The 25,331-nt window shown below is 41.4% G+C and overlaps 2 protein-coding genes across 6 annotated transcripts in view; one reads left to right on the plus strand and one right to left on the minus strand.

Annotated features, from left to right (window-relative positions):
• Positions 1–21,172, plus strand: part of fam131ba (family with sequence similarity 131 member Ba) — a 34,830-nt gene extending 13,658 nt beyond the window's left edge. The window contains exons 3-9 of one of the 5 annotated variants that reach the window (XM_077195264.1): positions 1,542–1,577; positions 5,676–5,778; positions 6,887–7,105; positions 15,640–15,780; positions 16,893–17,182; positions 18,483–18,740; positions 18,813–21,172. In XM_077195264.1, coding sequence (XP_077051379.1) covers positions 1,542–1,577; positions 5,676–5,778; positions 6,887–7,105; positions 15,640–15,780; positions 16,893–17,182; positions 18,483–18,740; positions 18,813–19,040 — 1,275 coding nt within the window. In that variant the 3' untranslated portion in view covers positions 19,041–21,172. The remainder of the gene's footprint in view (positions 1–1,541; positions 1,578–5,675; positions 5,779–6,886; positions 7,106–15,639; positions 15,781–16,892; positions 17,183–18,482; positions 18,741–18,812) is intronic. The other 4 variants (XM_077195265.1, XM_077195268.1, XM_077195267.1 and 1 more) reach the window with 4 other exon arrangements.
• Positions 21,173–22,422: 1,250 nt separating this feature from the next.
• The window catches only part of clcn1a (chloride channel, voltage-sensitive 1a), a 28,695-nt gene continuing 25,786 nt past the window's right edge, over positions 22,423–25,331 (minus strand). The window contains exons 22-23 of the mRNA XM_077195257.1: positions 24,468–24,554; positions 22,423–24,289 (exon numbers count right to left, since the gene is read on the minus strand). Of these exons, the coding sequence (XP_077051372.1) occupies positions 23,813–24,289; positions 24,468–24,554 (564 nt within the window). The 3' untranslated portion in view covers positions 22,423–23,812. The remainder of the gene's footprint in view (positions 24,290–24,467; positions 24,555–25,331) is intronic.

Genomic DNA, 25,331 nt, shown 5'->3' on the forward strand with positions numbered 1-25,331 from the left:
ACAAGCTCAAAAGGTTTCAGACCCTGTTTACACCTGTATTTAGATTCATCCACTTGTGATCCGATTGGCCAAAACGCATCTTAATACCAGGTGTAAGCAGGGCCTTTAAGACCTAATGCATGGATCTGTTATATTGACACACAACAGATATTTTCTTAACAGTTTATGTTCACTTAAGACTGTGTCTATGTGGATAAGCATAAAGATGGGCATTAGGACATAATTCTATGTGTGTTTGCTCATAAAGACTTGAAAGAGAGCTCAATTTGGTACTCGTTAAAGGCAGCTTTTTGTGTGTGCGCTTCAGGTGTGTGTGCGACTGCGCTGAAACGATCTATCACACAGCGTGCGAGTTTCGCTTTGAGTCTCTATTTCGCAGTGTCTTAAAATCACTTGAATGTTTATATTGGCAAGACTTAAAAACACCTAAAAATGATAAACTTTCTAGAAGAAGCAGCACTGGCCCCATTGTTCAAATAGGCGATTATAGTTATAGGGTGTCTAAGACGACAGACAAGGGTGCTGAAGCCCCCCTAAAAAAATTTCTAGAACCAACCCAGGTTTCGAGACAAATCCAGAGCATGTGATTTCTGTGATGTCCACATAGACACGTCCTTTTTAATAAAAAGGTTAATGATTGTGACCTAAATGCTGTTTTGAAATCAAATCCATCTGAAAGGCCTTTAAAGGGCGTCCCCTTAAAATGTGAGGCAAAACATTAATCACTTAATCTCTGTAGTGGAAAAGAAAACTAATTTACTGATGTTAATTTTCATTTAGCTGTATCTGCCCCCCACAGGAAAAATTGTAGGTGGCTGCAGTAATTGCAAGCCAGCCTCAAAAATGTTATTTTTAGGAGCCAGCTCCACAGTTTATGTAACAGAAGCACCCATAAAGACTAAGATGGTGGGAAACAAATCGATCGACCCCTGAACAGCCGAACTGTGCCGGTAGTTTGTTCAGAGTTTCCAAGGGGCAGACATTTGCCCCACAGCACGCCAATGCCTTTCTGACACTGACCTCCATTTGACCTTTCATATTGATTTCTCTCTTAATGAACAATGAGCGGCTACTGATGTTCGTACTGGCACTGGTGTTTGTCTCACTGCGCTGGGTGCGGTGTAAATGCGATCGATCTCTCGCTGTATGTTTGGGTTGTCTAGGATTACTTACTCCAGTGCTACTCATCAAAGTCGCCTCCATCTCCTTTTGCTGTTGTCCTGATGTAGACTTCTAAGGCAGATATCAACATGGATACACTAGGTGGTACTTCATTCATGAATATTTTACACCATGTTAGCTGTATATATCGCAAAAAGGGTTCATACAAAGATATATCTTGGTCTGCACAACAGTTCGTAACAGATGAACAGCATCTCGCCTCCTTCTACTGCTTTCTGTTTATCTGTTGTTCTTCCAGATCTAGTGTTCTGTACTTGGCTTGATGTTCAGCCTTCTGCTGTTTCCTGCTAACTGAAAGCATGCCTTTTCTTCTCTTTTACTGTATCTTTCCCATCTATTCTTCAATTAATTTCTCCTAGCAAGGACATGGCGAGTTTTCCTGGGAAGGAATCAATGTAAGTCTGATATTGACACTTTAGCGTTTAATACAATACTTTCTCTGTGTTATGTTTTATTTATCTTTTATAATTTTGAATCAATATAACAATCTATATCTTATTACTTTCTGTCCAGCTAACAAAAATGTTGAAGAAACATCTTGCTAACATTCCCATACAGTTATAAAAAGGTCATTTCTGAATGTTCTCTGTAACACTTTATTTTGATGGTCCCTTTTGAACATTTGTATGAGTAACTTTGGAACTACATGTCAACTAACTCTCATTAGACTATTAGTAGACTTTCTGCTTAATATCTGCTAACTATTTATTATGATGGTTCTCCAACAGATATTCTATTGACTATAAGTATCTTTGCAACTACATGTCAACATATTCAAACCCTAACCCTATCAGTCTACTAATACTCTAATGATAGTTAATAGACATGTAGGTGCAACTTAACTTATAATTAGCAGAATGTGTTAAAGGGACCATCAAAATAAAGTGAAAATATAAACGTTTAAAAAGTGTTGTATGAACGTTAGGGGAACATTATGGGAATGTAACGTTTGAATGTTCTCTAAACTCTTAACTAAAACGTTTCAGAAAAAAAAGTTCCACGGACAATGTATAAATCACGTTTTTGTGCTAAACATTATAAAAGACCAAATAAACTTTAAACGAACAGGTACGATGCTAATGTTGTAAAGAAAAATGTCATAATAGTGTAATGGTTGAAAAGTACTAAAAGGTTTGTATTAATATATAAATCAAAAACTGCCAATCTTAAATATCTGCTGTGACTCCACAGTGTTTCATCTCTGGCAGGTTTCTCTGGGGGTTTGAGCTGTCCGCCAGCTGTCTTCGATAGGCCACGTCATGTTATCTGAGACTTCGGCCTGTTTTGTGAATTGTAGGTGGCACTGGATGTGAGAGATGATAACACAATGTGGTTCACATGGAGTTTGTGACATCTGCTCTCATTCTAAAATAAAAAAGGACATTTAATGCCACCTTTAGAGATCAGGAAGTGTCAAATCAAATTTTACTTGCTGTACTGTTTTTGACAGTAGAAATTTGGTCATGAATAATTCTAACAAAGGCCTGGATGAATCACGTTTGAAGCTGTTTTAAAATAGATAATGTGACTGCACATTAGCTCAATAGAGTGCTGCAATGATGACGTTTTGTTAACAATTTAGCCACGGTTTTTCATTACAATTTTTTTTAAGCATATTGCATGGAGGCCTCTATTTTTGCTTCTTTTGTACAATTGTTACAACTTAACTCAGCATGTGTTACAAACTACTGTACCCTGGGTAGGTTGTAACAAAGGCACACCATGTATTTGACATCGACTCACAAGGGCTGTGATATTCTTCAGGAGGTTTGAATTGGTGCCTTTTGTAGTGAACAAATGTGGGTACTTTTTTTACAAGTTTGAACCCTCAAGCTAAAAAAATCAGTGAGTTATAGATGCTGAAGTAAAGACGTGTTACAACTATAACCGGTCTTTTTTGATATGGATGCTTGCTTGTTTCCGCCATATAATAAAAAAGATAATTGCTACTTTTTATCTCATAATTCTGACTTTTTTCCCTCACAATTGCGTGATATAAAGTCGCATTGTGTGTTATAAAGTCAGAATTGTGAGATATAAAGTCGCAATTGCGTGTTATAAAGTCAGAATTGTGAGATATAAACTCGCAGAGTTTTAGAAACTCGAAGACAGTCAGAATTGCGAGTTTATCTCTCGCAATTGTGAGTTTATATTCTGTGGCGGAAACAAGCTTCCATTTTTTGAAGCCTAAATACAATCGCTTAAGTAAAAAAACGTAATTTCAGGCTATAAGCGAACTACACTACAGTCGCACGACTTTAACATCACCACCAATATTTCAAGGCTGTAAAAGTGATTAGATGAGTTTACCTGTTTGGTGTGATGATGTTTATTGTCCCTGGCAAACTCTGTAGTTTTTTTTTAACCGCTTGTTAGGAATAGCTTTTTTCAAGACACGAAAATTTTTAAAATCATAGGTGGGGTCACTGTAAACCCCAACACTTAAAATAATGAATTGGTTTGAGTAGGGCCAACTTAAATTATCCAAATTAGTTCAATCAAATTAACTTTTATGAGTATTTAGAACTTACTTTTTCTTTTAAGTTCACAAAACTGACATATTTTATGTAAGTTAAATTGTTTCATTGCTTTGAGTTCCATGAACTTGTTTCTTTTAATTCAGACAAACTTAAATTTAACTGAAACTGAGCTGGGATTTCTATTTCTATTTAGTGTTATACAATGTTTTTTTGTTCCAGATTAATGTTAAGTGGGAGATTTAGTAGTGTTTAATATTTTGTTAGAAGAATTTCTATTTGTTTTTAGAAAGGGGGGGGGGGGGGGGGCATGAGCATATGAGAAGAGTGCATGTTAAATGTTTTAAATAGCTGTACTCATTTATCGAGTGCTATGCTACGCTAATGCTATCAAAGCATTGTGTCAACAATTAGCAAGGAAGCATTTATTTAATTAGCTGATTAAAGCTAGCCAAGTTTCCACTACTTAAAATATTTAAGTTGAGATTACATGATATTTCTAAGTTGTGTGTGAATGTTTACTCAAATATTTAAAGTTAAGAGCACTTAAATAAAACTTGTATGAAAAAAGTGTAACTGAATACTTCAAATTATTTGAGTTTTGCCAACTTTTGGGTTTACAGTGTAATGTATTTTATGTTGTAGAATAAAACATGAAAATATCTAGAGCTTGTGTTTACCACAGACCTATTTCATGCATTTACCCAACAAATAAACAACCCCCCCCACCCCCCACCCCCCCCTTAAAAAAACCGTTGACAAAGCAAGTTCAAAAATGCTATCTTGATTCTAGCTTTTAGGCCTCATTCATGCAGCAAATTAAAAATGTTTAATTACAGAACTGTATGACTTTTCTTTCTTCCATGGAACACAAAAAGTACAATTTTGCATCATGTACTTGTTGTTTTTTACCCAAGCAATTACAGCGAATGCCAACTAGAGTTTGACGACTTTAGTATCTTAAAGGTGCTGTGTATGACTCGCTATGACTTACACTAAATTTCACGTTTACTGAAGCCATATGATAGTTTTGTATGAACTGAATTTGCGTTGTTAACCGTTGTGACCAAGTCATTGTGAACTGAATAAAATGATTCATTGTAAAGACTCAAAAGAATGGTTTGCTCACGAACTGAACATCATTATTTAAAAAAAAAGGAGAAATAGGTCAAATGTGAAGATTCTCAGTGAGTTTGGTAAAATGGTATGGTCCTGGCATGGTAAAAAAAAAGATTCAACAATCAAGATGACTTCCCTTCCCTCTTTCAGTGACATCTCTCTCTTCTCTGATGACATGTTTTCTGGTGTGAGGGCAGGACAACCTGTCAATCACATGAGATCGACCAATAGCAAACCACAACCATCCAATCAATTGCTGATAAACAAAATCAAGTCCCACCCTACATTTTTTTTGGGTTCGAGAAGGCGTTGCACTTGATATACGTCACAATAAGGTAGACAAGACTATCATTTTCTGTTTCTTGCTGACTTCAAATTTTAGTCTGTTTCCATGCAAAGTTATTGAATAGCTTCAGAAGTTTCAGAAAACTGTTGTATAGAGCGAGCTTATGGTTCATTTCTTGTCATTTTAAAGTTTCACAGCTTCAATTCTCATTGAATTTCATTGTATTAAAAATCGTGACCAATACGACACGAGGGTGAGCAAATGATGACAAGATGTTCCTTTTTTGGTGAGCTAACCCTATTATGTGCTTTCAGTTTAAGTTGCAGCCAGCAACCGTAAACAGTCCACAGTTAAGCTAATGAACTATTTTACTTGAAAGGAGGATTGTTTATTATGAATTATGATAAATAAATGTAATTATTGATTGAGCCTTGGTCTTGGTGTCCTTTATCATTGCCGGTGTATAATGAAAGTAATAAGCCAAATGAGGCTGTGTGTTACAGTGATTTTCGTGGCTTATTGCTTTAACCGATTTTTACTCCCATTTCCCGAATTTTTGCTGCTTCTCTAATGCTTTCTTTCTTTCTTTCTTTCTTTCTTTCTTTCACCAGCTGTCCGTGGAGGACACCACCTCCATTTTGCCCCGTCTGAAGCGGAACTCCAACGCCTATGGGATTGGAGCTCTGGCTAAGTCCTCTCTGACAGGTGTGTCAGGTGTGTGTCTGTCTCGGTAGCTGGTAACCGACCCCATGTTGGCTCCAGAGGAGGAGATGGCGATTGGAGCCAACATGGCTGCCCCTGTGGGTCCCCCTTCCCTTTCCAGTTTCACCACGTGCCTCCTCCATTAATTAGTGCATGTCAATGGCCTCTTTAGCCATTGATGAAATCCCCAGTCAGATCCAACAAGAGTTCACAAAAAAAAGATTTCTGACGTAAGTGCACTATTCATCTCCACAAACTTGCTGATGGGAAACATAGTCTTTCGGTGTGACATCAGCTGTGTATTGTAGTGTGTTTTGTGGTTATGTGAGGTGTAGTGCTCTTTTGTGAAGTAAACTGTTGGACAGTATTGTGTTGTGGTGTTGTTTTTTATAGATACTGCTCATTGTCACAACAGGTTTCTGGAAAAGTAGGTATCTGAATATCTCTTGGTTTCATGTCCTGTATCTTTTGTTTTTCTCTTGTTTTTCTTAAATGCTTTAAAATGGGGTGAAGTGCTCAAGTGATACCATTAGATTGTTTTCCCCTGGGAACAAATGGAAGTGATTTATCAAAGTATTTAAAGAGAGGCAGTCACTTCATCAGATGGGGTTTTTATCATTGTCAGCAGACTCGAGAAAAATCACACAACCGCCAACGAGTTTACCCTCAGACTACCTTGTTTTTAAGCTGTCTTTTGCAACCAGAGGCTTATGTTATAAACTAATGTGTCTCGTTTAGATGAGAAATTTGCATGCTAATGAGCCATTTTGTTTAAAGGAAATGTTTAGACGTTTCTCTTTTGTCTCTAATTATTCATACATGAATAAAAGCTTATAAATCCTATGTAATTAATTAGTTTTGTGAATAATGTATTTCTAAAGATGGTCAACCAATCGCATCTCGTGATTGATCAAATCAACAGGCTGTAGCTCATTCATAATCACTCATTCAGTGGTTATCATGCACAGTGCCTTGCAATGGTCTACTATAGAATGCCTTATAGGTGATTAATCAAAAGACACATATCCCATAATGCACTGCCTGGCCACCTTCATTCGCCCCTCTCTGCAGCTCCATGTAGAGTCTGTGCAGATGCTGATTTGTGTTTTGCTCTCTTCAGGGGTTTCCAGATCAATGAAGGACAAAGTGACCAAGCCCACTGCCATGGCCCAGGGTCGCGTGGCCCATATGATTGAGTGGCAGAGCTGGGGTATACCATCTGCAGGGCCGGAAGGAGGAGCGGGCCGCTCCAACCTGAACCGCGAGAGGGAGAGACGGCTTGAAAATGATGCCTACAGTGACTTGAGTGACGGAGAAAAGGAGGCACGAATGGCAGCGGGTGAGATGTTTGACTGAAGATGTTGAGATGACTGAAAAGTGCAAATTGCTCAATAAAATCACATCCAATATCGGTCACACTTTATAGTAGGGTACAATACTCACTATTAACTAACTATTAACTATTGACTCAATAAACTCCTAATTACTGCTTATTAAAGAGGTGATAGAATGATTGTATAGGGTATTTCACACTGTTCCTTAAGGTCTCCAAATAGGGTTGGTTGGGCTGAAAATGCCCCGGTGGCTCTTTTATACGCCCTAATGCAACCCTGAGAAATAGCCCCAGAATGAAACGAGTGGTTTGCTAACTTTTATGGTATGCTCATGAACATCTAGATGAGCTGCACGCTGTCCAGTATTCTAAACTACTATCGAATAAATATTTCAGTTAAATCAAACCGTCACACTAACACTACCTTCTAGATCAGGGGTTCTCAAACATTTTGGAGCCAGGGACCCCTTACGGGGGAAAAATATTTCCAAGGACCCCCTCATATTTATAACAGTGACTGAGCCCAAAGTTAATGTGGGAGCGCTTAATGAAATGTTTTGACACAAATAGTCTTCACCCAGGGTCGTATGCAGGGTTTTCTAAATAGTGTACTGAGGTGCCAAAAGTGATCTTGCTAGGGGGTCCAGAACCCCCCACCCCGCCCCCGCCCCAGCCCCCGCCCCCCGAGGAATTTTAGATTTTCTTGATCTACACATGCATTTCAAGGTGTTTTTAAGGCCAAAAAATGGGATAACTATAGCTTTAAAAGCATGTCAGTGGGCAGTGGAATACATTTTTTGTCAAGTAGATGACAGTTTAAATTTTACAATGAATGATCCACATACAAAATGGAAATGCAGAATGTATAAGATTATTGTTCACATCACATCAAAACACAATCACATATTCCAAACAGGAATGGCCTTAAATGAGAAATGTTTCAAGGATTATTTTGCAAAGATGTTAAATTCCAATATTTGAACACATTCGAGGTACACAAATAGTAGGTATATAGTACAGTAATAATGGCAAATTATGTTTAATAGGTGCTTGTGTTGTTAAATTGAGCTTATATCCACTGTAATTAGCTAAAAAAAAATGTTAATTTCATCCTGGACACAGTATGCTTCTCTTGACCTGTAGCTGGGAGAGCGGGGAACAAAGTAATGCTTTTTGACTTTCTCAGCTTGTGTAAATTCACTTGGGGTTCAGAGTATTTCTTTTTTCCCACATTAATTTCACACGTGTCTAGATCTTGTTTAGCCTACATCTTATCTCACACTTTATGACCGAATAACTGAAGCGTCATGCGGAAATGCGCATTTTGACATTGACGAGCGCTGGTAGTCTGCTGAAACCGCTCAGATGAGAAGGTCAGTTTATCATCGCGATGTTTAATATCCTTGCAGCGCCAAATTAGAGTTTATATTAGGCAATTATTTAAAAACTTTCATTATATAATAGGCTACACATTAAAAAAATTACAGAGGTCCAGACCTGCACGTATCAGCATCTTCACATGTGGAGAAATGAGATTGGAACAACAGCAAGTCGACGGTATAATGATTGACCGTCACTGCCTTCATAGTGCACAACAGACAAATTAAATTAAGCAGAACTTTTTATAAGTTCGGTGAGTATTTTATTTTGATAATGAATAGGTTTTGATGTAAAATTAGCAGTGCTAGAATTGACATAGCCTATTGTGCGCGCACGCGAGACGCCGGCGCGAACACTTGGATTGTTTCCTATGCAGTGGAAACAAAGGAATAGGCTACTCTTATTTATGGTCATACAGATAAGAGTACATCATTCAAAACGGCAAAATGTCAATTTTTTATTTGTGTGTACATTAAAAATGACTACAAAATGTCATGCCTTTTAAAAATAAAAAAAACAACAGGATGCCGGTTCTGCCGTCTCTGTCTCCTTCTGGCGCGCGTGCCCAAAAAACGACCAAAACACAGCGAATACTTGATGCACAGGCATAAGAAATATAGATAGATTATCTATCTATAGAAACCTTTAAAAGCATACTTTTTTATTATTTGACATTAAATGCATTAGGCCGATAAGTCACTTTGGAATAAATAGCAAGTTTTCAGATGATAAAGAAAACATGACTTATAGTCATGGAAAAACGGTAGGCTGTTATAAATTATTTCGCGGACCCCCTGGCTATCGTTCACGGACCCCCAGGGGTCCGCGGACCCCACTTTGAGAACCACTGTTCTAGATAACAATAGCTAGTAGATAACGGATAGCATTGTTAATAACTGTAAGGGACCAATTCATAATGTTAGATTACTTACAGCTTGCGGTTGTGATGTCAACATGGTCGGAACAGCATCTCTTTTCAGAAGTAGCCGCGTAGAAAAGCCTTCTTGAAACTGTTCAAGGTTTTCAAAACAGTCTGGGGTGAAATGGTTCGAGCACATTGATAATTTCGTGTTGAAGCTCACAGGGATCTTGTTGTACAAAACCATCAACCATGCCCGTTGAATGTTTGGTTCCTTGGGAAGACAATGAAAAGTGCCCACATTCCCTGTACAGCCGGGAACACTGCAGTAACGACCATGACTCATTTTGAAGATCCTTTAAAAACGTCCAAACTTTCTTTGTAATACCAGAAGCAGTAAACTTAGCGCGGCGGCTAAACTGTGTCTGACTACACGACCACCATTGATATAACTGGGCCCAAGAAGTGGGCTGTGTCTATGCAAATTTAGGGGCATAACAAAGGTACAGATCAGATCCAAATAAGGAAATCCCCCAAGTGTTACGTCACATCTGAGCTGATTTGAGATCCGAAAGTTTTACAGCTGCAGTTGAAAGTCCCTCGTCCACGGCAAACCCCAATACCTCTCTTCCCGGACGTGCATGATGAGATCTCGAAGTCCAAGAAGACCCCCTTGTCTTCTGGGGACCGCTCGCTGATCTCATCCGCCTTTCCTCCCCTCGATGGGGCCGCTGCCCATGGGTACACTGGGGTCCCCCCGGCTGAACGCTCTGTTGCGATGCTATGTGTCCTCAGAGTGCTTCTTCTCGGCGCAATCCTAAGCACCCGCCCGTGGCCTGTAGTTTTTCGTCTACGCTTGTGGCGAGATCCTATAGCGCCACGGGACTGGCACCATGGGACTCAGTTCTTTCCAGGAGTTGGTAGCAGGACCACTCCTTTCCCCGGGGGAGGGCCAGGGAAGAATCCTTATTCTCCAAAGAGCTGACTCTCCCGTCTCTGAGCACAGAGAGTTCTCGGACGTCACAGAGCGCCCCCCACAAGCCGTGCTCTCCTCGTCCCCCTCTGTCCCAGAGGTGGTTGACACGGCGTGCCGTCCACGGACCGCTTCGCCCCTGTCCCCCTCTGTCGCCAGACCCCTGGCAGAGCAGGCCCCCGCGGGACGACCAGCCTGGTCCTCCCTTGGTCCCCTCTGCCAGGGCGCGGTTGCTAACTGTGCCCCCACATCGGGCCGCTATGCCGTCCACGTTTGGCCCAGTTACTCCGCTTCGCTGCCCACCGGGGGGACGCCTGTGGTTCGCATGATCCCGCTGGTTCAGTTCCTGGGAGCCTGGTTAGAGCTTCCCCGTCTGTCCCGCTGGGTCGCGCGGACCATCAGGCTCGGCTATGCGATTCAGTTCGCACGGTCTCCTCCCCGCTTGGGGAGTCCGCTCCACTTTTGTCGGTGGCTATGCCCCCTTCATGAGAGCAGAGATTGCCACCCTGCTGGTGAAGGGTGCAATCGAGACTGTCCCTCCAGCCGAGATGAGGTCCGGCTTCTACAGCCCCTACTTCATTGTCCCCAAGAAAACCGGTGGGTTACGGCCAATCCTGGACTTGCGCGTGCTGAACTGCTCCCTTCACAGGATGCCGTTCAAGATGCTCAAACGTGTTTTCGAAAGCATACGGCCCAAGGATTGGTTTGCAGCGATCGACCTGAAGGACGCCTACTTTCATGTCTCCATTCTCCTCGGTTTTCTTTCGAGGGGCAGGCATCCAGTACGCGGTTTTCCCTTTCGGGCTAGCCCTGTCTCCTCGCATCTTCACGAAGGTCGTTGAGGCTGCCCTTGTTCCCCTTCGGGAACACGGGGTTCGCATCCTGAGTTATACCGACGACTGGCTGATCATAGCTCACTCTCGAGTTCAGTTTTGCAAACACAGGGACCTAGTGCTTCGGCACCTAGCTCGTCTGGGCCTTCGGGTCAACTGGGAGAAGAGCAAACTTTGCCCCGTGCAGAGGATCTCTTTTCTCGGTATGGATATCGACTCGGTCGCCATGTCCGCGCAGCTAACGAGCGAGCGCGCGCAGTCACTGCTGACTTGCCTGAGACAGTTCGAGGGCAAGAGTGCGGTTCCACTGAAACTTTTTCAGAGGCTCCTGGGGCATATGGCTTCTGCAGCCGCGGCAAGGCCGCTCGGATTGCTACATATGAGACCGCTTCAGCTTTGGCTTCGCGACCGAGTCCCGAGGTGGGCATGGCAACACGGCACCCTCCGAGTAACAGTTACTCCGACCTGCCGTCAGACCTTCACGCCGTGGTCAAACCTCAGTTTTCTACGGGCCGGAGTGCCCCTGGAACGAGCTTCGCGGCATGTTGTTGTAACGACAGATGCCTCCTCCACGGGCTGGGGTGCCATGTGCAATGGACGTGCTGCCGTGGGCTCCTGGACAGGACCCCGTCGCCTCTGGCATGTCAATTGCCTCGAGTTGCTGGCCGTACGTCTTGCTTTGCGCCGCTTCCGGGCCGTGCTCAAGAACCAACACGTACTAGTCCGCTCAGACAATACCGCCACTGTAGCGTACATCAACCATCAAGGTGGTCTACGCTCCCGCCGTATGTCGCAACTCGCTTGCCACCTCCTCATATGGAGTCAGAAGCATCTGAGGTCGCTTCATGCCATTTATATCCCCGGAGCCCTGAACTGTGCAGCCGACGAGCTCTCACGGCTTCAGCCACTCCCTGGAGAAAGGCGACTCCATCCCCAGTCGGTCCAGCTGATTTGGGACCAGTTCGGGGACGCACAGATAGATCTGTTTGCCTCCCAAGACTCGACCCATTGCGCCCAGTTTTATTCCCTGACCGAGGGCACGCTCGGCACGGATGCTCTGGCGCACAGCTGGCCGCAGGGCCGCAAGTATGCGTTTCCCCCAGTGAGCCTTCTTGCGCAGACCTTGCGCAAGGTCAGGGAGGACGAGGAGCAGGTCATTCTGGTCGCGCCGTAATGGCCCGCCGGGACCTGGTTCTCCGAACTAGTACTCCTCGCGACAGCACCTCCCTGGCCGATCCCTCTGAGGAAGAACCTTCTTCCTCAGGGACGGGGCACCCTATGGCACCCTCGTCCCGATCTCTGGAACCTCCACGTGTGGCTCCTCGATGGGACGAGGCAGGTTTGAGTACCCTACCACCAGCGGTGGTGGCTACCATCACTTCCGCTAGGGCGATGTCCACGTGACACGTCTATGCGTTGAAGTGGAACCTCTTCGTCAGCTGGTGCTCTTCTCACCGAGAAGACCCCCGGAGATGCTCGATCAGCGTTGTGCTTTCCTTCCTTCAACAGGGGCTGGAGCGAAGGCTGTCTCCCTCCACCCTGAAGGTCTACGTTGCGCTATTACCGCACACCATGACCTCATCGAAGGTAAGTCGGTGGGGAAGCACGACCTGGTTGTCAGGTTCCTGAGAGGAGCGAGGAGACTAAATCCGCCTCGCCCTCCTCTCGTTCCCACTTGGGACCTCTCAGTGGTTCTAACTGCCCTGAAGAGTGCTCCATTTGAGCCACTGCAATCAGTCGAGCTTAAATTTCTGTCTATTAAGACAGCGCTCCTGGTTGCACTGGCCTCCATCAAGAGGGTAGGGGACCTGCACGCATTCTCCGTTGACGAAGCGTGCCTGGAGTTCGGGCCGGCTTACTCTCACGTGATCCTGAGACCCCGGCCTGGATACGTGCCCAAGGTTCCTACCACTCCCTTCGGGACCAGGTGGTGAACCTGCAAGCGCTGCCCCTGGAGGAGGCAGACCCAGCCTTGCACTGCTCTGTCCAGTACGCGCTCTCCGCACCTATGTAGACAGGACGCAGTGTTTCAGGACCTCAGACCAGCTCTTTGTCTGTTATGGTGGGAAGCTGAAGGGAAAGGCTCTTTCCAAGCAAAGGTTGTCTCACTGGATAGTGGACGCCATTGCCTTGGCATACCAGCAGCAAGGTCGACCGTGCCCCCTTGGTGTGACTGCCCACTCCACCCGGAGTGTGGCGTCTTCTTGGGCTCTAGCGCATGGCGCCTCGCTAACAGACATCTGAAGAGCAGCAGGCTGGGCGACACCTAACACATTCGCCAGATTCTACAATCTCCGAGTGGAGCCAGTGTCCTCTCATGTACTCGCTTCAACCAGCTAGTACTGGATCCGCTCAGGTGTCTTCGCTTGCTCGCCATTCCACTCCATGGACTGGATACGTGCGATATTTCCTCAGGTGAGCTTCTCCGAAAGCCCTGAGTTCCTCCAGCACTCCTGACGCCGGCGCCAGTGTCTATTGCCAGCACGTCGGCTAGGTGCCTCCCGTGTGCATGGTCCCTCCTCTGAGCGACCCCCACATGTGTATTTCCACTGTAAGCCTCTCTGAGCATGTGTCTTTCCCTTGGCAAGCCACCTTGCCACCCCTGGGGTTGAAATATTCCACCTGCGGCTGGACACCCCAGTGTTCTCCATATGCATCCCTTTGGGTCATATGTGTATTTTCTAAGTCCCCCCCTCTGGGTTGGCAATAATTGCATATTTTCTCTAAACTATGGGATATGCTCCCCAGTGTACCTTGGTATTCCTGTGCTAGATAGGAGTCCTTCGTCCGTGCCAATCTCACGACAAGGATCTCAGATTTACGCAGGGCACTGGAAGACAGCCGAGAAGGTGGCGTGATTAGACTGGTAACCCCATTCGCTGCATCCGACGTAACTCGGAGTGACAATGAAAGGGAACGTCTCGGTTACGTATGTAACCCTCGTTCCCTGAGTAGGGAACGGAGACGTTACGTCTTCCTGTCACTTTCCTCTGTACCGCGGGGATCGCCTGAGCTCAGTCTTGGCTCCTCAGCGAAGAAACATATCTGCATGTTGCCGGCGTCCTCCTTTTATACCCACGAGGTAAGGCGGAGATACGCTATGCAAATTCCGCAGACCCACGGCATTTCTTTGCCATTGGCTCGTTTTGTATTACTCGAAGTCGATAGGTGTTCTAAGCGAAACCCCATTCGTCGTCATCCGACGTAACGTCTCCGTTCCCTACTCAGGGAACGAGGGTTACATACGTAACCGAGACAATTTGCATTCTATCACCCCTTCAATAGTTAGTAAGGGAGTTGTTAAGTTTATGTATTTTGTATTAGGGATGTAGAATATGGATATGGTCATGCAGAATAAGGCATTAATATGGGCTTCATAAGTACTAATAAATAGTCAATAGCCTAATATGCATTCTAATAAGCAACTAGTAAATAGTGAGAATTGGACCCTAAACTAAAGTGTTACCCAAATATGTTACAAATGTACAGTGCTAGTATTCAATCTCATGCAGTTTTGCTTCTTTTTGCAGTAAATTACTTCCATTTGTCTTTGTATTATTAGCACAACATCATGGGCACTTTAAAGATGTATTTGATGTAAATAAATAGTTTATAGGGACTAAAATCTGTGCAATATTTTATATTAAATTGTAATATTGTATATTTTTTAACAAGAAGTTTCAGAAAATCGAATAATGTCTTTTGAAACATTTAAGATTTGAAATGTCTTTAAAAGAAGTCTCGTCTGCCCACCAAGGCTCTTGATTTGATCAGAAACACAGTAAAAACTGTAATATTGTGAAATATCATTACAATTTAAAATAGCTTTTTTATTTTAATATATTTTAACAAGCTGAATTTTCAGCATCATTACTCTTTACTCTTATTAGTCTTCAGTGTCACATGATCCTTTAGAAATCATTCTAATGTGTTGATTTGGTGCTAAAAATAAAACTTATTATTATCAATATTGAAAACAGTTGTTCTGCCAAAATTGTGGAAACTATGATATTGTCATGGTGGCCATGTATATTAAATCCGACGAGTAACACTGAATGAACGATCAAGTTGAACCTTAAAAAAAACACCAAAGAGAACATATAATAATATCACAGAACCATAAATATTAACAAAAGACCCGGAACCGAGTAAACTAAGGGCTCATATACACAGAGAGGATCATTAATGGAAACAAGGAACAGGTGAAAACTAATCAGCAACCATAGAGACCAACAGTAAACTAGAACTAAGGTAAAACAGAGACAGCACGTCAAGTAAAACGGCACAAGATAATGAAACCACGCAGACACAGAGAGAACATACAAACTCCACACAGAAAGGACTTCTGGCTCAGCTGGGACTCGAGCCAGGGACCTTACTGCTGTGAGGAGACACAGTGAGCCACTGTGCCGCCCCACAAAACTGCTATGAATATGTAAATATTTAAAATGTTTATCCAGTATATTTCATCTTTAAAATATAAAACTTTTTGCAGGCATTTTGCAGCAGTTTGCCATCTCTGAGGCCACACTCTTAGCCTGGACCTCTATGGATGGAGACAGTTTCTGTGTGGACTCCAACCAGGGCAGCGTGGCTCACCTCAGTGAGGTTAACCAGGAGAGCATCACTAGCAGAGGTGAGGGTCACAAACAACTTTCATTCAGAATTACTACCTTGTGCCGGAACAGAATGCAGACATTGTTTTAATAAGGCACTATGTTTTCTGTTATGCTACATCAACGATTTGTCATTTTGCTTACTCTGCTTGACTACAGATGAATAGAACAATCGTTTAAGCTACGGCTGAGATATTACAAGCACACACTTCTTAAGCTCATGCTTGCACGATTATTTCACTGGCCGTTTAAAACCTTGTGAATATTCAACCGCTCTTGCAGTAAGAACTGTTTGGATTTTTTGACAGGAGACATATAACCAAACCTCTTTGTTTCACTGATGTTAGCTCTTAGATATTTCTGCAGTTTTTATTTATATTGTTTACCTAGCCTTGACTGATGTGCCTTGGAGTCCATTTGACAGGTCTAGAGCGCATTGCCACCACTCTATTTAGTGTGTGGAAATGTGTCAGAGATGCCTGATAGCTGCAGGCCCAAAGGCAATGGGGGAGAATCGCGGAGCAGCGGCTTTCCTGAGGTTCAGCTGTCAGAGCTATAAGAAGCCAGGTTGCAGTGTAACACCAAACAAAAAGGATCTCTTCAACCTGATTATGTCAAAATAATGAGGAATTTAATGTAGCGGAGTATTGTAACGATGAAAAATCATGATTGTTATAGTTTTTGAAATGGTATTAGAAACTAATTGGCTGAGAGCGTTTTCCTGCCATGCGATATCTATCCTGTATAATCTGGTAACACTTTATTTTACAGTGTTTTTGTTACACGTAGTTACTATAGTAATAACTATAAATTATTCATAATTACATGCAACGAACCCTAAACCAAACCCTCATGCTAAACATAACCCTTATAGTAAGTACATGTAGATAATTAATATTACTCAGTACTTATATGTATAATTACACTGTAACACAGACAACTTAAAATAAAGTGTAGCCCGTTATTTTAAGGTGACATAGTGTACTTATTCAAAAAAGTTTCGGAATCCCAGGATTAGAACATAAAAAGAAATTCTCTGAGAAACCACTTTGATTCCATCTGCATTTGAATTCTCCACTTCACCTCACGACCTTTCGTCTGTCTCTCCTTAATTTTCACTTCTGTCCTTCAGACCAGCCGTTGCATCATTCCTCTGCAGACGTGTGGCCTCACACTTACGTCTCCCAAGGCCTTTACTGTCTCTCCTCATCTGATGCGTGGGAGCCAATCAGCAACGAGCCGTCAGGCATGGCCTCTCCCGCTGCCGGCTCTTATATCATGGGGGGCGGGGCTTCGGGTGAGGGTTTTGACGGCTCCACCCACTATCTGACGCAGCAGCAGTTGACGTTGCAACAGAACAACCTACAGCAGTTCCAACAGTATCAGCAGTACCAGCAGCAGCAGCTCATGCAGTATCAACAGGTCAGAAAGCACACGCTGTCATGTTAACATGCTCAGAGAAACACTACAGAGTTCTGTGGAGTACTACAACTTGATCTTTTGTAGCCGGGTGTTGTCAAAGACTTTTAAATCATGCTCCTGGGGACCCACTGTTCAGTACATTTTAAATGTCTCCTTTATTAAACACACCTGATTCAGATCAGCTAATTAGGAAAGTGCTCCATGTACTGAACTGAGTGTGTCAGATTAGAGAGACATACAAAACATGCAGAGCGTTGGGTCCCCAGAACCAGGATTGAAAAATCCCTGGTCTACGGGATGGAGCTGTCGGTGGTCTCGTTGTTTGGAGAACAGCACTGACCATGACTTAAAAGGGTGATGGAGTGCAACTGTCATGTCTTGCATGAGATGAATCTGGAGCATCTTACTGTAGGAAAACGATACACATTCAAAACACTATTCAGTTCCGGATAAGAAATACTACAGATTCGCTTTATAATGTCATTATATGTAAATATGACAACTAATCTCATTAAAACTGTTGCAATAAGTTGTAAATAGTAAAATTAAACATTTGTCATTTAGCTTCTTTAGTTAGCTTGAAATTTGCAGAATACTACTGCTCAAAAGTTTGGGGTCAGCAAGATTTATTTTTTTAAAGATTTTTTTTATTCATCGAGGATGACAACCAAAGATGACATTCAAATATTTACATTATTACATACATATTGTATTTTAAATAAATGCTGATCTTTTAAATAATTAATCTTTTAAATCCTGAAATATTAAGCAGCATTACTGTTTTCAACATTGATAATGATAAAAAAAATGTCTACAACATAAAATTAGCATTTTATAATAATTTCTGAAGTATCATGAGATACTGACTGAAGACTGTTTGACTGAAGACAAATTTCAAAAATTTGATAAAATATCTTTAAATACTGTTTTTAATACTGTAAATAGTCAACAGCTATTTTAAACTGTAATTATATTTCTAAATTACTGTTTTACTTTGTGTTTGATCAAAGAAATGCAGCCTTGGCGAGCAAAAAAGACTTCTTTCAAAAACATTAAAAAGTTCCTAAACTCATCAGTAAATAAACTTAGAATATGTTGTTTTTATAATAAATAATAAGTAAATAACCAATTTTAATCAGTAGTTTTACACACAAAAAAAATAATTTTCATCATTTGCAACGTTCCTTGGGATTGTAGTAGCACTTTTGTACTTTGTCAAATCGAAGTGTTTTACCAATTACCACTTCATACTGTACATTCTCAACATTCTCAATTCTTTTTCTCGTGCTTTCTCTTGAAGTCATTGGAACATCGACTCCACAGCGCCTCACACTCCTTACAAGCCACGCCCAACAGCACTATTCACAGTTTGGGCCTGCCCACTCACCCGAGACTAGCTGACCTCTGGGCGGCGGCTCAGGTGGAGCCCCATCAGGTGGAGTTGATGGGACACATGGGCTTGTCCACGGCTGATATGGGCATGGGGGAAATGTACGGCGAGGAATCTGTCATGGAGACTGAATGCATCCCGGAGCAGCAAGAGGAGGAGGAAGCCAAGGTAGGATATTTAATTTCTACATCATTCACCACTTTATGTTAACATCATAAAAAAAAATCTCTCTCTCTCAAGGAGGATGATATAACACTTACCCTTGAACCCGAGCCAACATCCGTAATTTCCGTCCTGACACAGAGAGAGGACTCCTCCCCAGCTGGGGTCATGAGCCCAGGAAGAGCACCAGCACAGCCATTGGCTGAGCACATGACCTACGAGGTCACATCCTGCGTCGTCCAATCGCTGGAGGAGAAGGAAGAAGAGATGGAGGATGGGGCTGTAGTTGTTGTGGCGACCAACTGAAATTGAGGGCCAGCTGAAAGGACGGAACGAGGAACATAAAAAAACGAAACTGTCTGTGAAATTATCAAACCAATTAAGCTATTGTATATGCCCTTTTACCCCAGATGTGTACTCGTAAAAACTGTTACATCAGGAACAGATTTATTCGCTATAAACGCTGAAAGTGTGCTCTCTCGGAACGGCGGGCGCATATAGAGCCCAAACGTCGGAGAGCGTCGAAGCCGGGATGATGCGTTATATGTGCTCCTGCTGTTTTATTGCGGGAGTGCTGAAGTCCAAGGCCGCTTGCGAATGAAAACAAAGAGTGCAATACTGAGAAATCAAAACAACCAAAAGAAAGTGCATGCGTTTTTTGAGTATTTAAGTGACTGAATCAACAGTATCAACATAGTAATAATATATATATTGATTTTTGTAATAAAACTAAAAACCACTGAAACAATATGTATTTGTATATATAACATGTATGTACTGTATGTATGTAAGTACGAATGTATGAGTGTGTCTTTAAAGGTATATTCTGGAAAAAAAAAACCTGTTACGAATTTACTGTTTGCGTGAAGTGTCCCCTATATGTACCTCCAACACACACGCACACACACACACGCACACACACACACACACACACACACACACACACACACACACACACACACACACACACACACACACACACACACACACACACACACACACACACACACACACACACACACACACACACACACACACACACACACACACACACACACACACACACACACACAATTTTCGTTCTTAATGTAACCAAGCACAATACTGCCCAAATGGAAACAGTGCTGCCCTTTTCAACATCCTAACTGTATTGTTACTAAGACTTATGCACTACTATGGACATAGACGAATGTATTGCCCATCTTCTTTAGCGACAGCCCAGTTCTGTCCTAAAGTTTTTTTCAGTTCTACTTCATTTTTTCATCGATGTCTGTGTTTATCTGTTTGTGTACTGCCTGGCTGAGCTGCTCAATATTGATTTGCACTGAACAACAAAAAGAAAACTGAAGAGTCATCATCATCATTCCGGGAAGTTCCATCAATCTTCTCATGCAAAAAGATGAGGAAACTTTGGATACTTTTAATCTGTTGAGTCTGAGACTACAGGAAACCAAAGTGGGAATCCTGAAGACAACTCATGGATCCATCCATTTCAAGTTTCGATGAACTATTTGCTTCATGTATATTTTCCATGTTAAGTTGTCGCTTTCGAATCCTGTAGCTGACATAATACAATGAGATAAACTCATTACCTCAGTAAAATCATGTGGTAATGGGCTAATTGACATGTTTGGTCAGAGTATGTTTTTGTCACGACAGACCGTATGACTGTGGAAAGTGTTGAAAAGAAGGTGCTTTTCTGGTTTGTGCTTGCAGGCTTTCCTCTAATTATTTAATCAGCTGTAATTGAAATACCCGCTGCAGAAAGAAGTGCCCTCGACTACTAGTGTGCACATCTCAAATCTTTGTCGATACTTGTATACGTTCCAAAAGAGGGAAAAAAAGTGTTTTGGATGTGGCAACATTAACACTAATTTAGATATTCTTTGATGATTTTGAGAGTTTTGATTAATGCCGTTATGCAATGCTGAGGCAAAATTTATTTTTCTATACTAACAAGGCCTGCAAGTTGTCATTCTTTGTGATATTTCGAACATCGTAGGACTAGTATCTGCTGAAGGAGAGTCATTTTCAATTGCTGTATTTGGATCGAAATGCAAAACCAGACAAAATTAGAAAGAAGTGAATAATCTTTTGTGTTCAACAAACAAAATCACATTCTTTGGAAAATACACTTTTAGCATCTTCGATGTAAGAGCTCTTTGTGAAATGTCCAAAGGATGGCAACATTAATAGCTGACAGCAAAGATGTCACAAGGTCATAATTCTGTCATACTCTGTGAAATATGATGCATTTAGTGCAAAATGACAAAGAAATGTGGTGAAATCAGAATGGGATTTCTGAATTCAGAAATAAAAAAAACAAAGCTAGTTAGGTAACGATCTTGCAGTTTCTTCAACTCCATTCGATGTCATCATGTAACCTCATTCAAATCATGTGCATTTTAATGTGCTGTAAATAAAATCCCTATTGTGAAGCACTGTCTCATTTGTTAACGGCTTTAGAAATGATCAGTAACGAGAAATAGAAATATATTAGAATATTCTCTCACTGTGACGACCCAGTGTCTTGTTCGTCCCGGACGAGCCCCCATTTTTTTACAGCCTGTGGCTCAAAAGGTCGCAACAAATAAGGGACACACAAATTTGGCAAAATGAACTCAAGGTTTATTAACAAAAATGCAAATAAGACAAAACAGTTGTTAATGTAACCGTCAGTAAGGTCAGTAATGTAGAGTAAAATGTGTGCATGGAATGGAATGTGCCGTAGCCATGGTGGAGGAGCACAAAAGATAATTAGAAATGATCACAAAATCCAAAAGAAAAATGCAGCCACCCAAAGGGTGGTAAATGGCTCCTTTTAAAGGGCACAAGGATATAGAAGTCAAGTGTGTGTGATAAAGCCACTTATGAAGCAGGGCTCGACAATAAGGACTGCCCGATGGCCCTTTCATGCGCTTGAATGGACATATTCATGAATAATATTCATAAATAAATATGTCGAGTTTGCGAGTATCCTAGTAAACATAGTCTGTTATATCTTAAGCAAACATAAACAGTTGAGAAAGAAAATGCATGTGTAACAGTATATTGGATCCGTGTAGCTCTTAAAGTGGCAGCAGCTTAATAAACCTGCTGCTGTCTTCGTTTTAATGTTAATTAATCAATAGAGGACAAAGACAAAAAAATCACTCACTGCTCTTGACTTTTTTATACTTTCTATACCTGAAAATTACTGTTAGACTTACCTGAAAAACGTGAAAAGCAGTGCTTATTTTATTTATATGTTTGTTCTATTGCTCATAATTTGATTATTTGTAATTTGTTATTTTATTACTTACAGTTTACTTGCCTATAACAATATTTGAAATATATAGTTAGGCTAGTAATTATTTTATTTATTTATTACTTTTTTGTTGTTGTGGGGCCACAAAAAAAACAAAAACAAAAACAATTAACCACTGGCCCGACCGGGCCACTAGAAAAATCCTTAGTGTTAAGCCCTGTGAAGGAATCGTCCAATCATCCGGGGGATGAGACATTTATTATTCCACATCGCTGACAGTAATCTTAAAATGTATATGCCATGAAAGTTTTTTCTTATTTAAAATTTGTCACTGTTGAATTATTTATTCCTAGAAGATACCAAGATTGAAGGTTTTTAGATATATAAATGTCCTTCCTTAGGTAAACTACAAATTTGAAACAACGAGACAAAACAACATCATTAACCTTTCAAAATGACTTTATAATACATTTTCTGTCAGTTTCTCATAATGTCAAGAGGGAAAGAGATGCATAAATAAATTAATAAATAAGACAAAAACAAACAAGCAAAAATTGAGGGAAATAAAGTGATTGCTCACTGACTAAACAGACACAAAAATCACATTAATTTACCTGAAACATTTAATCGAGGACAGTAGATCACATGATCCAACAGTGATTGTACATAAATAGCAGAGTCCATTGGTTTAAAGACATGAGAGACACCTGAGAGAGAGTTTTGAGAGAAAAGATTGAAAGATGACAGCAGGACATGAAGGGTTTCATTAAGAGACGACAGTGTGCACACCCTGAATTTTAATCGCTTAAAATGTGTAACTCGAAAAGGGCACGAGGAGAATATGTTTCAGGTGAAAAGTAGGTTCAGATTTTGAAAAGGTTCACAATGTGCCCCCTGCAGGCCACATTTTGTTTCAGATATTTTTGAAAACTACAGAAGTATAATGCAGTGAAAATGTTCCTTGTTTGCAATGTCTTGGATTTTTTGTAAATTTTTGCTCATTTGGTAATATAAAAAGGGTCCAGGCCCTTTAATAAAGGGTTGCATATGAAAATGTCCAGGTGCATGAAGACTTTAAGTGCTTTTATGAGGTCTGAAGAATGTCACGGACTGCCGCATGTAAACCTGATTTAGCATTATCAGCATAATTTATGCCAACAAGGACAATGTTAATGTTTCAGCTAGATATAAAACCATTTTTTTCCCCATTTCCCATTTTTGTTTTCAGATTCCCACTGAAAAGACTTTGAAAATTTGACCATAATCTCAATAACAAGTCTCTTGATACATGATATATATTCTACTAGGGCAGTTTACAATTTTTTAACAGGATTTTTTAGAATAGAGAAAAGGAGGAGGAGCAAGTGGAAGAGAAAACATTTATTTACAGACATGTATAGAGGAAACAGAAATAAACAGGGGAGGTGTAAGTAGAAAAAAAGTGGATTAAAAAGGCAGAAAATTTACTGAAATTTTCGGAGAGAGAAGAGAAAGATCAAGCGGACAAAGAAGAAGAAAAGGAGGGGGAAATGTGCAGAAAATTTAGAGGAAGAAGAAAAATATTATTCTCTTATTTTTTTTATTTTTCCTCTAAAGAGGAAGAAAAGAGGAAAATAAAATTATTTACAAAAAGAGAATAAAGAAGAGAAAGGGGAAGAGGAAATGGAAAAGAGAGAGGATGAAAACAAATTGAGTGGGGCAAAGGAACAGATGCTTTAAAACCTTCTAAACGAGCAATGAATCAAAAACATGAAATAGTTATGTAAAAATAAAAGTGGACAAAATACACGGATCACACCGCAAATACAAGAAAAACTAACTTTTCTTGTTTCTAAAGGGGCTCCTCGTCCTCGTTTTCTTCACCCTCTTTGTTTTCGGGGACGGGCTGCAGGGTGGAGAGAGGGATGGGGGGTGGAGAGGAGGAGGGCGGCAGGGTTGGGCTGCTATCACCACTTCCTGCCTCACTGTCACTACTTCCTGTCCCGCTACTGCTGCTCCTGCTCCTGCTGCTGCTTACTGTGGTTGTGCTACTGCTGTTCCCCACAATCACCTCCCGTTTCACGCCCTCAATCCACACCTCCATCTCCTCCTTCCCTTCCTTCAATGGGGCCGCTGGGCCAGGGGAATGGGCGTGAGGGACCACGGGTGCGGACAGAGGCGAGGAAGGAGCTGTGGTGGAGACGGGCGAGGATGGAGGGGAAGAGGCCTGAGGGGGCTTTGCAGCTTTTCGAATGGTGTCACGAAAACTGGCCAGAGGGGGGCGCAAGCGCACGCCACTGCGCGTTGAGCCCTCGATGGCTTTTTGGAGCTGATGAAGAAGAAGAAAGGATGGTTAAACATTCTGAATTCGGAACAGCATACTAGCAAACTACTCTTTCTATGACAAAAATAGTAGTTAGCATGCGGTTCTGAATTAAGCAACAGTAAAATAAGCAAATTCAGCAAAAGACAATTAACTAGCAGACAACAGATGGATAAGCTACTACCTCTTTCAGCGCTACAACTCCCACCAGTTTTCCAGTATTGGTTACATAGGCATGACTGAGGCCCAGCAAAGAGAACAGGGTATGAGTCTGGTGAAAAACAGTAATGTTTTTATTGACCTTCAAAATCCAGAATCATCTTCGGAGTCTGGATAATTTTATATAATCATCATCATCATCATCAAAAAAAGTGAGTTGATAAAAAGCTAAAGATGAATAAAGTCATAAATAATTTTTAAATTAAAAAAATGAATTAAAATAAAATGCCTTGTGGCCATTAATGGACAACAGAGAATCATGAACACGTGAAAGTGCTGTTGAATTATCAAAATGTAAAATCTCAGAGGGTTTTAAAAAAAGTTGGGGAATCCCTGATTTACGCAAAAAAATAGGAATGCGCTGGCATTAATATTCTTGCTAATACAGATAAGCCGATAATTATTTAAAAATATTAAATCATTGCATTAATTTAATATATATGTTTGTATGTATGTATGTATATATATATATATATATATATATACACACACACACACATACAAATATATATATTTTGTCACCATTAGGCTTCTGTTTGACTTTCAATTTGTTTTGTTTTGCCACGTGTGTTCCCCAGTCTGAGTTTCCTGCCACCAATCTGTTTCCATGGACACCCATCACATTCCTCACAGCTGCCTGTCGTTTGTTGTAATCATCTCTCTGTATTTAGTTCCTGCTTGTATTCAGTTCTGTGTCCGGTACTGTTTGTGTTTACATGCTCTTACACCCGTCTGCCTGTTTACCTGTCTGAGTATTAAAGTATGTTTTTGGATTTTATCTTCTGCCTCCGTCTTCCCTGAACCACCCTCGTGACAGAATACCGGACCC

This window comes from Siphateles boraxobius, unplaced genomic scaffold, assembly GCF_051911475.1.
Source record: "Siphateles boraxobius isolate OS27281-9 unplaced genomic scaffold, OSU_SipBor_1 33, whole genome shotgun sequence".
Taxonomy (NCBI): Eukaryota; Metazoa; Chordata; class Actinopteri; order Cypriniformes; family Leuciscidae; genus Siphateles; species Siphateles boraxobius.